Source organism: Oncorhynchus mykiss, chromosome 16 (assembly GCF_013265735.2).
Source record: "Oncorhynchus mykiss isolate Arlee chromosome 16, USDA_OmykA_1.1, whole genome shotgun sequence".
Taxonomy (NCBI): domain Eukaryota; kingdom Metazoa; phylum Chordata; class Actinopteri; order Salmoniformes; family Salmonidae; genus Oncorhynchus; species Oncorhynchus mykiss.
The window spans coordinates 54,018,796-54,034,922 of NC_048580.1; the positions used below are offsets into that span (position 1 = coordinate 54,018,796).

General features: G+C 42.4%; 1 protein-coding gene across 18 annotated transcripts in view; it reads left to right on the plus strand.

The window, feature by feature from the left end:
• Positions 1-15,550, plus strand: part of dnmt3bb.1 (DNA (cytosine-5-)-methyltransferase 3 beta, duplicate b.1) — a 62,395-nt gene extending 46,845 nt beyond the window's left edge. For 16 of the 18 annotated variants that reach the window (XM_036947276.1, XM_036947287.1, XM_036947288.1 and 13 more), the window contains 10 exons: positions 44-156; positions 534-717; positions 920-1,013; positions 1,507-1,652; positions 7,576-7,666; positions 8,356-8,504; positions 8,715-8,800; positions 9,088-9,157; positions 13,759-13,877; positions 14,406-15,550. In XM_036947276.1, coding sequence (XP_036803171.1) covers positions 44-156; positions 534-717; positions 920-1,013; positions 1,507-1,652; positions 7,576-7,666; positions 8,356-8,504; positions 8,715-8,800; positions 9,088-9,157; positions 13,759-13,877; positions 14,406-14,547 — 1,194 coding nt within the window. In that variant the 3' untranslated portion in view covers positions 14,548-15,550. The remainder of the gene's footprint in view (positions 1-43; positions 157-533; positions 718-919; positions 1,014-1,506; positions 1,653-7,575; positions 7,667-8,355; positions 8,505-8,714; positions 8,801-9,087; positions 9,158-13,758; positions 13,878-14,405) is intronic. The other 2 variants (XM_036947277.1, XM_021566506.2) reach the window with 1 other exon arrangement.
• Positions 15,551-16,127: the final 577 nt, after the last annotated feature.

A 16,127-nucleotide genomic window follows, 5' to 3' on the forward strand; every position in this document is an offset into this window, starting at 1 on the left:
CTGGATATTGTTGTTAATTAGTGTTTATCTTTGTGTGTGTTAGGACGTGTATCTTGAGATCTCCTACATGTATGATGACGATGGCTACCAATCGTACTGTACCGTGTGCTGCGGGGGCCGCGAGGTGTTACTGTGTGGGAACGCCAACTGCTGCAGGTGGGACTCAACACTCACTTCTTCAACTGTAACTCTGTATTCTACTGAGTGTGTTCCAAATGACACCCTTTTCCCTTTATTGTTAACTCCTAAGTAGTGCACTATATAGGGAACACAGACTGTATCTACTGTATATTAGTTAATTTTTAACTTCTGTATGTTCAGTCAGCTTCTACTTTCTTTCACCTGTTGATTAGAAGTATTTTTTTTCTCTCGTGTCACCTTTTTTTACCACTAGTTCCTCCTGCCTCCTATCGTTGCTTTCCATCTGTCTCTCCCCCCTATCCCCTCCCTTATTCATCCACCTCCCTCTCTCCCCTCCTTCCCCCTCAACCTTATTTCACACATCTCCGTCTGTCTCCTTCCTCCCCATGCAGGTGTTTCTGTGTAGAATGCCTGGACATTCTGGTGGGCGCTGGGGCGTCGAACAGTGCCCGTAACCTGGACCCATGGCGCTGCTACATGTGCCAGCCCCTGCAGCCCTACGGTGTGCTCAAACAACGCCACAATTGGAGCATGAAGCTGCAGGAGTTCTTTATCAACGACAACGGCCAGGAGTTTGTGAGTCCCATCAAGATACTTAACTCCTCACATTGGCCCTTGTCACAATACTGATCACAAACCAATTTATCTCATACAGCATCTAGGGCCTACCATTCTCCTTGCTCGGGTCACAGGGTCTGGAAAACCTCAGGGTTCCACTCATAGCAACATTACTACATAGATGTGGTTGTTTATATAAACATTGTGATTTGGTCTATATGTTTCTCAGGAAAGCCCAAATATCTACCGGGCTGTCCCTGCAGAACAGCGGCACCCCATCCGCGTGCTCTCATTGTTTGATGGCATCGCCACTGGTAAGTGTGTGCACGTAGGTGTCAAGTGTAATATTCAGAGGGCCTCCCAAGTGGTGCAGCGGTCTAAGGCACTGCATCACAATGCTTGAGGCGTCACTACAGACCCGGGTTCGAGCTGGAGACCAGTGAGGCGGCGCACAATTGGCCCAGCGTCGTCCAGGTTAAGGGAGGGTTTGGCCGGCCGGGATTTCCTTGTCCCATTGCGCTCTAGCGACTCCTTGTGTCGGGCCGGGTTCTTGCAAGTTGTGTGCAATGCCAAGAGTGTGCAAAGCTTTCATCAAGGCAAAGGGTGGCTACTTTGAAGAATCTCATATAAAATATATTTTGATTTGTCAAACACATTTTTGCTTACTACATGATTCCATGTGTGTTATTTCATAGTTTGATATCTTCACTATTATTCTACAATGTAGAAAAACTCTTGAATGAGTAGGTGTGTCTGAACTTCTGACTGGTACTGTATATTTCCATGTGTGTGGGTGCATGTGTCTAGGCTACTTAGTGCTACGAGACCTAGGATTCAAAGTGGACCATTATATTGCGTCAGAGGTGTGTGAGGATTCCATATCGGTGGGGGTCGTCCGACATGAAGGAAGAATCCAGTACGTGCACGACGTGCGCAACATCACCAGAAAAAATGTAAGCAGAACACATCTCCTTCCCTGTCTTTCTCTTTCCCTCTTCGCATTACTGACAACTGGATGGGCAGAGCAAACTTAATCTGAGTCAAGTCAAATAGAGGGAGGAGTGAGAAGGGATAGTTCTAAGTTCAATCCCTTCCCCAATGACTGATGTTGTTGTTGTGTAAAGCAGGTGCTTCATGAAACATTTCTTTCTGAGGATTATCATCTGAACTGGTCTACATTATTCATATTATTTATCATATGGGAATAAATTGCCAAGAACCAAGGGCTAGTGCCTTTATGTCTCATGGAGTAGTTCTCAGTGTCTTTCGAAATGCAAACATTTACACATACGACACACCCGTTTACTGCTGTTTCTGTGGGCTATTGCCTGTCCAGACAGGACAGTAGTACCTTATTATAGCTTAATGAGCCTCACCTGTTATAGTTCTAGTGAATGCTCCCCTACCCTACTTTGTGGATCCACAATGAAACATATACAGACACATGGGCTCTTGAGGGCTCTTTTGAGTGCTTCAACACAACACACACACACACAATACAGCAACACACAACATTAACCACACAAACCTTTATCCACCCAGCTTTCATCCCTGTTCATAACAAAACACAACTTCCCCCTCTACTCCCAAGTCATAGCTAAACACAACACTCCGCCACAGTGGCAGAGAGGGACGCGCTGCCGGGTTGCATGCGAGTCCTTGACGTCATCTGGGTTAGAGGACAAAGCACAGCCTCTGTAAATCCCCAGAGTAAATCCCCCAGAACTCATTCATCCCTTTGTCAACGATTCAGAGCACTCCTCAAAGAGGGTCTGGGCCCGAAGAGGTTCGGCCTGGCTGTTTTGGGAACCTACAACCCCTCTCACATAACCCTTAGGCAGTAGGTAGTCAACGGCCACCACCCCCTCGAAGTTGCGTAAGAGTCTCAGTAGCACTACTACTCACTCTCTCTCTCTCTCTCTCTCTCTCTCTCTCTCTCTCTCTCTCTCTCTCTATTCAATTCAACAGGCTTTATTGACACGGGGAAAATGTTTAGATTGCCAAAGCAAGTGGAATAGATAGTAAACAAATTAACAATCAGAAATTAACTGTAAAAATGACACTCACAAATGTTTCAAAGGAATCATGACATTTCAAATGTCAAATCAAATTATATTAGTCACATGTGCCGAATACAACACTGACCAAGACGTGTGGTTGACAAATTACATATTTACCTGATCTATTTGATATTAAAGGTTAACAATTAATATTTAACTAATAGTAAGACATTTCTGTCCTACTAGTGTCTGTGTTTTTATGGTCTCCACTCTAATTCCCTGCAGCTAATCTGGGTGTATGGTCACCAGAGATGGCTTGACCTGACAAATGAATTAAACACTACATTACATAGACAACAATGTGTCGGTGATCAGGCCTACCACTTAATGATGGTGTTGGAGTCGTGCCTGGCCGTGCAGTCATGAGTGAACAGGGAGTACAGGAGGGGACTGAGCAAGCACCCCTGAGGGGCTCCCGTGTTGAGTTTCAGCGTGGCGGATGTGTTGTTACCTACCCTTACCACCTGGGGTGGCCCGTCAGGAAATCCAGGATCCAGTTGCAGAGTGAGGTGTTTAGTCCCAGGGTCCTTAGCTTATTAATGAGCTTTGAGGGCACTATGGTGTTGAACGCTGAGCTGTAGTCAATGAATAGCATTCTCCAATAGGTGTTCTTTTTGTCCAGATGGGAAAGGGCATTGTTGAGTGCAATAGAGATTGCATCATCTGTGGTGTGGGTCTGCTGGGGCAGTATGCAAATTGGAGTGGGTCTAGGGTTTCTGGGATTATGGTGTTGATGTGAGCCATGACCAGCCTTTCAAAGCACTTCATGGCTACAGACGTGAGTGCTACGGTTCGGTAGTCATTTAGGCAGGTTACCTTAGTGTTCTTGGGAACAGGCACTATGGCGGTCTGCTTAAAACATGTTGGTATTACAGACTTGGACAGGGGGAGGTTAAAAATGTCAGTGAAGACACTTGCCAGTTGGTAAGCGCATGCTCGCAGTACACGTCCTGGTAATCTATCTGGCCCTGCAGCCTTGTGAATGTTGTGTAGTACGATTCGATCTTAGTCCTGTATTGACAGGACTAAGCAGGACTAAGCATAGCATGATTTCTTATAAGCTTCCAGGTTAGAGTCCCGCTCCTTGAAAGCGGCAGCTCTAGCCTTAAGCTCAGTGCGGATGTTGTCTGTAATTCATGGCTTCTGTTTGGGGTATGTACGGTCACTGTGGGGACGACGTCATCGATGCACTTATTGATGAAGCCAATGACTGATGTGGTGTACTCCTCAATGCCATCGGAGGAATCCCGGAACATATTCCAGTCTGTGTTAGCAAAACAGTCTTGTAGCTTAGCATCTGCTTCATCTGACCACAAGTCACTGGTGCTTCCTGCTTTAATTTAAGCTTGTAAGCAGGAATCAGGAGGATAGAATTATGGTCAGATTTGCCAAATGGAGGGCGAGGGAGAACTTTTTATGCATCTCTGTGTGTGGAGTTAAGGTGGACCAGAGTTTTTTTTCCTCTGGTTGCACACTTAACCACACTAAAAATTTGGAAAAACAGATTTAAGTTTCTCTGCATTAAAGTCCCCGGCTACTAGGAGCGCCGCCTCTGGGTGAGTGTTTTCTTGTTTGCTTATGGCAGAAATACAGCTCATTCAATGCTGTCTTAGTGGCAGCCTCTGACTGTGGTGGTATGTAAACAGCTATGACAAATACAGATGAAAACTCTCTAGGTAGATAGTGTGGTGCACAGCTTATCATGAGATGCAATAGCTTGAGACTTCATTAGATATCGTGCACCAGCTGTTATTTACAAAAATACATTGTCCACTGCCCCTTGTCTTTGCAGGCGCCGCTGTTCTATCCTGCCGGTACAGCGTATAACCAGCCAGCTGTATGTTGATAGTGTCGTCGTTCAGCCACGACTGATATTACAGTTTTGAATGTCCTGTTGGTAGTTTAATCTTGCGCGTAGGTCATTGATTTTATTCTCCAAAGATTGCCGTAGCACGCGTTCCAGCAGGTATATCTCACTTGTCACCCCCAAAGCAAATTCCTCCTTTGGCCGCCTCTCCTTCCAGTTCTCTGCTGCCAATGACTGGGACGAACTTCAAACATCTCTGAAACTGGAAACACTTATCTCCCTCACTAGCTTTAAGCACCAGCTGTCAGAGCAGCTCACAGATCACTGCACCTGTACATAGCCCATCTATAAATAGCCCAAACAATTACCTCTTCCCCTACTGTATTTATTTATTTATTTTGCTCCTTTGCACCCCAGTTTGTCTACTTTGCACACTCATCTACTGTCAAATCTACCATTCCAGTGTTTTAATTGATGTATTGTATTTACTTCGCCACCATGTCCTATTTATTGCCTTTACTTCCCTTATCTCACCTCATTTGCTCACATTGTGTATAGACTTATTTTTCTACTGTATTATTGACTGTATGTTTGTTTTACTCCATGTGTAACTCTGTGTTGTTATATGTGTCGAACTGCTTTGCTTTGTCTTGGCCAGGTCGCAGTTGTAAATGAGAAGTTGTTCTCAACTTGCCTACCTGGTTAAATAAAGGTGAAATAAATAAATAAAAATGGCACGTTTGCTAGTAGAATGGAAGGAAGTGGGGCTTTATTTGATCGCCTAAGAATTCTCAGAAGGAAGCCTTTTTTATCCGCCTCCTCTTCACGCAAATCACGGGGATCTTGGCCTGTTCCCGAGAAAGCAGTATATCGTTCGCGTCGGGCTCGTCAGACACGTTAAAGGAAATAAAGGATTCTGCCAGTCCGTGATGTACATTATGTACAAAATAAGTTTAAAAAATAAGTTACAAAAAATGCTAATAAACGAGCAATAAAACACAATCGGTTGGGTACACGTAAAACGTCTGCCTTCTTCTCCGGCACCATTATAATGCCATACATATTATGGCTATGTACAGTGTTGTAACAATGTGAAAATAGTTAAAGTACAAAAGGGAAAATAAATCAACATAAATTTGGGTTGTATTTACAATAATGTTTGTTCTTCACAGGTTTCCCTTCTCTTGTGGCAACAGGTCACAAATCTTGCTGCTGTGATTGCACACTTGTATTTCACCTAATAGATATGGGAGTTTATCAAAATTGAATTTGTTTTGAAATTCTTTGTGGGTCTGTGTAATATGAGGGACATATGTGTCACTAATATGGTGATACATTTGGCAGGAGGTTAGGAAGTGAAGCTCAGTTTCCAACTCATTTTGTGGGCAGTGTGCGCATAGCGACTCTTGAGAATCAGGTCTGCCTACGACTGCCTGTCTCAATAGCAAGGCAAAACTCACTGAGTCTGTACATAGTCAAAGCTTTCCTTGATGTTGGGTCAGTCACAGTGGTCAGGTATTCTGCCACTGTGTACTCCAGTTTGCTCTTGTTTTTTTGGTTAATTCTTTCCAAGGTGTCGAGTAATTATCTTTTTGTTTTCTCATTTGTTCTCAATTGTGTTGCTGTCCTGTGGCACTGTGGGGTCTGTTTGTGTTTGTGAACAGAGCCCTAGGACCAGATTGCTTAGGGGACTCTTCTCTAGGTTCTGTAGGTGATGGCTTTTTTATGGAGGTTTGGGAATAATTTCCTTTTAGGTGGTTGTAGAATTTAACAGCTCTTTTCTGGATTTTGATCAATCGCGGGGATCGTCCTAATTCTGCTCTGCATGCATTAGTTGGTGTTTTTTTTTATTTTTAGCCAGATCCTAGTTGGGATGTTGAATTTTAAGTTCCATTTGATGGCTTAGAAGGCCCTTCTTGCCTTTTCTTTCAGATCGTTCACAGCTTTGCAGAAGTTACCCTGGGTGCTGTTATTGTGTGTGCTCTTGGGCAACGGTGTCTAGATGGAATTTGTATTCGTGGAACTTTTTGGGCAAAGAATCTGACAGAATCTGTGGAGAAGATCTAAGTGCTGCTTTAGGCCCTCCTTGGTTGGGGACAGAAGTACCAGATAATCAGTAGACATTTGACTTCAGATTCTACTTGGGTGAGGTCGGGTGCTACAGACTGTTCTAGTTCCCTCGTCAATTTGTTGATATATATGTTGAAGAGGGTGGGGCTCAAGCTGTCTCCCTGTCTCACCTCATGGCCCTGTGGAGAAAAAGGTGTGTTTTTTGTCAATTTTAACGCACACTTGTTCGTATCCATGGATTTTATAATGTTGTATGTTTTTCCTCCAACACCGCTTTCCATCAATTTGTATAGCAGACCCTCATGTGAAATTGAGTCAAAAGCTTTTATGAAATCAACAAAGCTTTGTTTGTTTGTTAGTAAGGGTGTGCAGGGTGAATATGTGGTCTGTCGTATGTTAATTTAGTAAAAAGACAATATGACATTTGCTCAGTAGAGGAAATGTAAGTGCCTGCTGTTAATGATAATGCAGAAGGTTTTCCCAAGGTTGCTGTTGACGCATATCCCACGGTAGTTATTGGGGTCAAATATGTCTCCACCTTTATGGATGGGGGTGATCAGTCCTTGGTTCCAAATATTGGGGAAGATGCCAGAACTGAGGATTATGTTAAAGTTTTTAGTGTAGCCAATTATAATTTGTGGTCTGTATATTTTAACATTTCATTTAGAAATCCATCAACACCACAGGCCTTTTTGAGTTGAAGGGTTTGTATTTTGTCCTGTAGTTCATTCAATGTAATTGGAGATTCCAGTGGGGGCTATATACTATCCTGTGTTGGGGTTGTTTGGTAATATGGATGGGGGAGGTGACGCTATGTAGGGATAGAGTAGAGGGGATTGGGAATGAGAAAATGCCCTGACTACAGATGGGTACAAATGTTGGGGCATTGACTTGTGTTACACTCAGTCTGACAGTAGGTGGTGCTGTTGTCTCACACAGATAGAAGAGTGGGGCCCATTTGACCTGGTGATAGGAGGAAGCCCCTGTAACGACCTATCTATCGTCAACCCCGCCAGGAAGGGACTGTACGGTAAGAAACTTCATAAAAAGTTATTAATTGGGCCTCCTGGCCGGCGCAGTGATCTAGGACACTGCATCGTTTGGCTGGTAGGGATATCCTTGTCTCATCGCGCACTAGTGACTCCTGTGGCGGGCCGGGCGCAGTGCACACTAACCAGGTCGCCAGGTGCACAGTGTTTCCTCTGACACATTGGTGCGGCTGGCTTCCGGGTTGGATGCGCGCTGTGTTAAGAAGCAGTGTGGCTTGGTTGGGTTGTGTATCGGAGGATGCATGGCTTTCGACCTTCGTCTCTCCCGAGCCCGTGCGGGAGTTGTAGTGATGAGACAAGATAGTAATTACTAACAATTGGATACCACGAAATTGGGGAGAAAAGGGGGTAAAAATTCACACACACAAAATAAATCTATTAATCTTAATCAAACTTAATAATAATTAATGTGTTACGAAGCATGCTTCACTTCACTCCAATTACACTCCATGTGTTACAGGCTGAAGTGGCAGGGAAGTAGTTCTTATAAAATGTCATTTCTATACATTCCCTCTTATATGCATAGTATAAACTTATACCTTGTTTTCCATATACATTAAAGGTACAGCAATCAAAGAGATATTTGCAATTGATATATATTGTTATTCAGTCAACATTGGACTGTATTAAAAATCTCCTAACGTGTTCTCCTGTCTGTCTGTCTGTCCAGAGGGCACAGGGAGGTTGTTCTTTGAGTTCTACCGCCTGCTGAGTGAGGCCAAGCCCAAGGAGGGCGAGGACCGCCCATTCTTCTGGATGTTCGAGAATGTGGTCGCCATGGGCGTCAACGACAAGAGGGACATCTCTCGTTTCCTCGAGGTTTGTTATATCCACAATATCAATACAATGCAAGTGACAATCTCAGAGGTCTTTGGCATTACTTCATTAGAGCGTTTTAGAAGTTGTTGTAGTCTTTATATGTCGTTGTGGACTCACAACATAACACAAAGGCGTTGTAAAGAGCGAAAATGTGTAACCCATGATAGATAGCTGTGGTATGTTAAATGTATATGTGTGTGTGTCCGACAGTGCAATCCAGTGATGATCGATGCCATTGAGGTGTCTGCGGCTCACAGGGCTAGGTACTTCTGGGGCAACCTACCAGGGATGAACAGGTGTGTGATGCCCACAGTCTACTTGTTTTCCTATAATAACACAGTCTTTCATATTCCTGTTTTTAATTTACAATACAAAAATGACCTAATTGCATGGTTGGTAACTACACAGTTATATCCTATGAATTAGTTTTACTTTGGTAGTTGTCAATTGTATTGAAATAAAGTAAATGCCAGAAAGTACACATGGTTACCAATTGAAATCTAGTGGAAACATTGCCGTAAAATAAATGGCCATTTATGGATATCTCGTATTCCATATCACATTACCATTGTTCATGTGCCAGGCCTCGGTGTGCATCTGGGATGGACAAGCTAGAGCTACAGGACTGTCTGGAACATGGCCGTGTGGCTAAGGTAACACTATCTACCTTTTCTTCACTCAGTGGAACTGGACAAAGATCAACAAGTGGTTTTATTTCAGTATATTACAATATACACTCAGTGGCCAGTTTATAAGGTACCCCCATCTAGTACCGGATGGGACCCCCCTTGGCCCCCAGAACATCCTGAATTCTCTGGGGCATGGACATGTTGCTCAATTGGTATTAAGGGGCCCAACGTGTGCCAGTAAAACATTCCCCACAACATTACACCATCACCACCAGGCTGTACCGTTGACACCAGGAAGGATGGGGCCATGGTCTCATGCTTACGCCAAATCCTGACTGCCATCAGCATGACGCAACAGGAACCGGAATTCGTCAGACCAGGCAACGTTTTTCCACTCCTCAATGTCCAGTGTTGGTGATCGCGTGTCCACTGGAGCCGCTTCTTCTGGTTTTTTAGCTGATAGGAGTGGAACCCAGTGTGTTCGTTATTTGCCTGTTTGCGGCCCGCCATTTAACTTGCTCGATTCTTGCCATTCTCCTTCGACCTTTCATCAAGTAGCGTTTTTTGCCCGCTGACTGTATGTTTGTCGCACCATTCTCGGTAACTCCTGTCGTACATGAAAAGCCCAGGAGGCCGGCCATTTCTGAGATACTGGATCCGGCACGCCTGGCACAGACGATCATACCACGCTCAAAGTTGCTTTGGTCACTCGTTTTGCCCATTCTAACGTTCAATCGAACAGTAACTGAGTGTCTCGATGCCTGTCTGCCTGCTTTATATAGCAAGCCACGGCCACATGAACCATTTTTGTGAATGAGATTTTGTAGCCAATAAACTGGCCACTGAGTGTATATTTCACAATATCCCACCGAAAACACACACTACATGATCAAAAGTATGTGGACACCTGCTCGTCAAACATCTCATTCCAAAATCATGGGCAATAATATGCAGTCGGTCCCTCCTTTGCTACACTAACAGCATCTACTCTTCTGGAAAAGCTTTCCACTAGATGTTGAAACATTGCTGCAGGGACTTGCTTCCATTCAGCCACAAGAGCATTAATGAGGTCGGGCACTGATGTTGGGTGATTAGGCCTGACTCTCACTCAGCATTCCAATTCATCCCAAGGGTGTTCGATAGGGTTCATTGAGGTCACGGCTCTGTGCAGGCCAGTCAAGTTCTTCAACACCAATCTCAACAAACCATTCCTGTATGGACCTCGCTTTATGCACTGGGGCATTGTCATGCTGAAACAGGAAAGGGCCTTCCCCAAACAGTTGCCACAAAGTTGGAAGCACAGAATCGTCTACAATGTCATTATATGTTGTAGCGTTAAGATTTCCCTTCATTGGAACCAAGGGGCCTAGCCCAAACCATGAAAAACAGCCCTAGACGATTATTCCTCCACCACCAAACTTGACCGTTTACACCACTCCAGCCGACACTTGGCATTGCACATGGTGAACTTAGGCTTGTGTGCAGCTGCTCGGCCATAGAAACCTTTTTCACAAAGCTCCCGACTAACTATTCTGGTGCTGAAGTTGCTTCCAGAGGCAGTTTGGGACTCGGTAGTGATTTTTGCAACCGAGAACAGATGATTTTTAAACGCTACGCGCTTCAGCACTTTCCGGTTCTGTTCTGTGAACTTGTGTGACTTCGCGGCTGAGCCATTGTTGCTCTTGGACTGTTCCACTTCACAATAACAGCACTTACAGTTGACCGAGGCAGCTCTAGTAGGGCAGAAATTTGGCGAACTAACTAGTTGGAAAGTGGCATCCTATGACGGCGTTACGTTGAAAGTCTCTGACCTCTTCAGTAAGGCCATCCAATGTTTGTCTATGGAGATTGCATGGCTGTGTTTCTTAATTTTTATACACCTGTCAGCAACGACTGTGGCTGAAATTGCCTAATCTACTAATTTGAAGGGGTTTCCACATACTTTTGTACATATATATTGTATATGCTATTACAGTACAGTACAGATATGAATAAAACCACACTCAGTCCTTCTGTGTCTCCTTCAATATATACAGTTCCGGTCAAGAACATCTTAAATAAGATATCTTAATCATATCCCCCACCAATTTTTTTTTTTAAATAGCATTTGTCCTTTCCTACTAGCACTTTATTGAGGAAAAATGTACTTTCTACAACTGTGATATGTGGTTATCTCACCTAGCTATCTTAATATGAATGCACTGTAAATCGCTTTGGATAAGAGTGTCTGCTAAGTGACTAAAATGTAAAGGTCAAATGTCATAGTCCCAAGGTCCAGAACAGACTATGGGAGATGCACAGTACTACATAGAGCCATGACTACATGGAACTCTATTCCACATCAAGAATCATGCAAGCAGTCAAATTAGATTTTTAAAAATGATAAAAAATACACCTTATGGAACAGCAGGGACTGTGAAGAAACCAGAGGTGGGACCAAGTCATTGTTTTACAAGTCACAAGTAAGTCTCAAGTCTTAGCACTCAAGTCAAGTCTCAAGTCTTAGCACTCAAGTCAAGTCTCAAGTCTTAGCACTCAAGTCAAGTCTCAAGTCAAGACCGACAAGTCTCAACTTCTAAACTGAGTTTCGAGTCCTAAACAAGTCATAATGTGCTCTTCACCAAATTTAATACCTTTTCATATTAGTAATAGTTAGTATATTACATTTACACAAATCATGAATGCTTTTAAAAAATATATATATTTATTACTTTCCAAATAAACTTTATATTTCCATGGAAATATATGGGTAGCCAGGAGAAAGACCGTGAGAAAGACTGTGCTCTCAGAGAATGAAAGGGAAAATTACAGTAATTGTTTTATAGATTTAAAAAAGACCCCCCCCCCCCCGTCACGATCGTCGTATTGAGGAGACCAAAGCGCAGCGTGGTGTGAATGCATGATTTAATGAAAGACGGAAAAACACGAAATACACGAAAACAAACTAACAAGACGAACGTGACTGCTATCGAAACACTGTGCTAACATGCAGCATAACATAGACAATAACCCACGAAATACCCAAAGAAGATGGCTGCCTAAATATGGTTCCCAGTCAGAGACAGCTGCCTCTAATTGAGAACCAATCTAGGCAACCATAGACATACATAAACACCTAGATGGTAAACAACCCCATGAACCTACAAAAAAAACCTAGACAGTACAAAAACACATACATCACCCATGTCACACCCTGACCTAACCAAAATATATAAAGAAAACAAAGAATACTCAGGTCGGGGCATGACCCCCCCCCCCCCCCCCTCAATAGCGATTGACTATCGAGGATCGCTGTGAGGCGCAATCAGGCGATGTAGGCTTGTACACAATTGCCCAACCTTAACCCACACATACTCTCTGTATGTGGTTACAGTAGGCTAAGGTATGTCAATGGTTTTAGGAACAGCAGTAAAGTTGGGCAGGAATTTGGCTACCAACTGCCTAGCCAGTTGTAGCTCAATCTTGGTTGCAATGATCACATTCCCGCACTGACTGACTGTGTGGAGGGTCATTGATTTAACGTTACATTAGCCTACATGCTACACTAGCAAAGTTATAAATTATATAGCTGTCGGCTATATTAGCCACGATTCTTTGTGCAGCTTCAAATGTTGAACAAAGTTGGAAATTGTTGCCCCTCCGTCTGTAATTTTCGTTTTTTGTTGATACAGCGGCGTATTTATATCTGAAAATAATCATTTGGGGTATCATCTTTCCAAGCGCTCCATCTGAATTCACCCGCCGACGTTCCTCTGTACAGCCACGCACAACTTTTTCTCAGGTGGCACGATTTGATTGGCTGCTGTCCAGTTCAAACTGTAATCTGTTAAATGAAGAGTTGACACGCTGCACACTTTTTTTTAATAGCATCAATTTTATATTTGGGCTTGGGGAGGGTATCAAGAGGGTTCGAGTCAAAAGGCTCAAGTGCAAGTTAAGTCACGAGTGTCACGGCTGGCTGAAGGACTGGACCAAAATGACACCGACAAAACGAAGAACAGAAAACCAACCGTGAAGCTTTGGGCTATGTGCCCTGAACAACTACATAGTTAACTTCCCACAAAACAGGTGGGGGAAAAGGGTACCTAAGTATGGTTCTCAATCAGAGACAACGATAGACAGCTGTCCCTGATTGAGAACCATACCAGGCCAAGACATAGAAATACAAAACATAGAAAAAAGGACATAGAATGCCCACCCTAGTCACACCCTGGCCTAACCAAAATGGAGAATAAAAAGCCTACTATGGCCAGGACGTGACAACAAGTCATTGGTGTTAAAGTCAAAGTCGAGTTGCAAGTTATCATATTTCTGACTTGAGTCCAAGTCATGTGACTCGAGTCCACACCTCTGGAAGAGACACATGCATACACACACATGATAACATACACACGTACACATGGATTTTGTATTGTAGATATGTGGTAGTAGAGTAGTGGCCTGAGGGCACACACAAAATGTAAAATTGTATAACTGCCTTCCTTTTGCTGGACCCCAGGAAGAGTAGCTGCTGCCTTGGTCATTTCCACTTATTTTAGAAGAAATAGTGAATCGAGCAAGAGGGTCAATATTTTGATCGCATCTGTATAGTGTTAATATGGGTGTGTATTTTCTCTGTCCTGTAGTTTGGAAAGGTGCGCACCATCACCACGCGCGCCAACTCCATCAAGCAGGGCAAAGACCAGCACTTTCCCGTCATGATGAATGGCAAAGAGGACATTCTGTGGTGCACCGAACTGGAGAGGTGAGACCAATGATGTGTATAAACCCTGGATGACTAACAGGAAGAGCTGTATTGAAGCCACCGCGCAGCCATCTTGGTACTCCTCAATTGTAAAAGATTTTGGATACTATAGAATACGCTTTTGTTAATGTCTACATTCGATTTTGACACATTTATTCTATTACAAACACCTTCATGTATGCTTTTAAATTATATTATGTGAGCTAAACATAAAGATAATAACATTTTCCTTCATGTATTTTAGAGAGTACTAATGTTACTATCACCTCTGCAACAAACAAAAACTTAAATACACATTTTTGTCTTTAGAACATTTAATTCAAATACTGTAGAATTCCATGTATTCCTATGGAGGACTGGTCCTAAAAGGGTGTGCCAATATGCCCAACCGGTAGCTTCAAAGCCTCTCATTGGCTAATACATAGCATTAGCAATCCAGGTTTTATAAACACCATTGGGTGAGACCAAGACCCACAATTATATTCAGACTGTGCCGCTCACACGTTTGGAAACCTCTGTTCCCTCCAGGATCTTTGGCTTCCCGGTCCACTACACAGATGTGTCCAACATGGGCCGCGGTGCCAGGCAGAAGCTTCTGGGCAGGTCCTGGAGCGTACCTGTCATCAGACACCTGTTTGCCCCTCTGAAGGACTACTTTGCATGTGAATAGCGCCCTCCCTAACCAACCTCTCTGTAGTTCTAACTTGGCTTCAATCAGAAGTGCCAATGTCAAGTTAGACAATCTTGTTATCCCCTGGTAGGCAAAAGCCAAAGTGTTATTTTAGGGTTTTAAGGTTTTATACACTGCTTTTACTTTTTAACAAATGACTTCCCCTCATGTTGTCTTTGAGTGGATTTGTTGTAATCACAAAGTCAGACATATTTTTATGCCACACTGATTTTCTAAAACTAGAGAAAGTTTTATATAACAATGTATATAGATCTCTTTATCAATGAGTAGACATTTCTGTTTCATTTTCATGATGTCAACATTGGGAAATGTACGTGTTCTTCTCCCAAATGCCAATGTGAAGTAACACTTGAAACAATTCAATACAAACATGTCCAATCGAGCTGAGAGACAGAATAAAGAACGCTCCGTTCTCAGCCATGCCAAAATACATTTAAAAATGTACTGTGAAATCAATACAAAGACGTAATGACATCTCAATATTGGACATTTTGACATTTGTCATGTGCTACTGTTCTAAAGTATCCATATTCTTGAACTGGAAGTTAGTTTTTGCTTTCACCAAATATAAGTGAGAGTTACCTCATCATCCAGGACATCTGAAAACCCATCTTGGCTATCTGTACAAAAAGTCACTGGAATGTTTTATAGAAATGGTATACTTCATTTTTATACTGTATATATGAAAATGTTTACAAGATTTTAAAAATATTTGATTGGACTTTGGGAGTTTCATTGTCCTAATGTCATCTTAAATTTATATTTTTAAATCTGTAAATTTCAGTGGTTGATAAACCCCAGTATAGTGCATAGATATCCTTCACCATTGTTAAAGTGCTCTGGACTTCAGATTGAAGTACAATATACACTTATTTTGTCTACTCATTTTGTCTACTCATTTTGTCTACTCATTTTGTCTACTTTTGTAGCCCTTTTTTGTTTTGGTAAATAAATGTGGAGAGTTTGCTGTGCAGTTTTAAAATACTGGACATTTGTTTTACTGATTTTACATAGCATATGTTCACAGTGGAGACCTGCCAGTTATTTGTTTTTTACTGAGTACTACTCAGTACTACTCACTCGTTCATGGTGCCTTTTAGCAGTCTGTTCAAAGAGCTAACTTTAGTAAAACACTGACTATATGTCATAACCAGCACTTGCTTTACTTCAAAGGTTATTTTTAACTAAGATACCAAAATACATAAGATGTTTACATGCTTTATTAATAGCACTGTATCCTTGTCATTTTGATAAATGTCATACTTATGATTTTGAATATTCAAAATGTTTTTTCTATTCTTTTTATGACTACACCTTCAACATTTTTTGTTTTATATACTCAGATCGTCTGCTTACTTGCAACAAGAGCTGAAGTAGTAGCACAATATATACAGTGCCTTCAGAAAGTATTCATACTCCTTGATTTATTCCACATATTGTTGTGTTACAGCCTGAATTCTAAACGGATGAAATAGATTTTTTTCTACACATAATACCCCATAAAGACAAAGGGAAAACATGTTTTTAGACATTTTTGCACATTTATTGAAAATGCAATA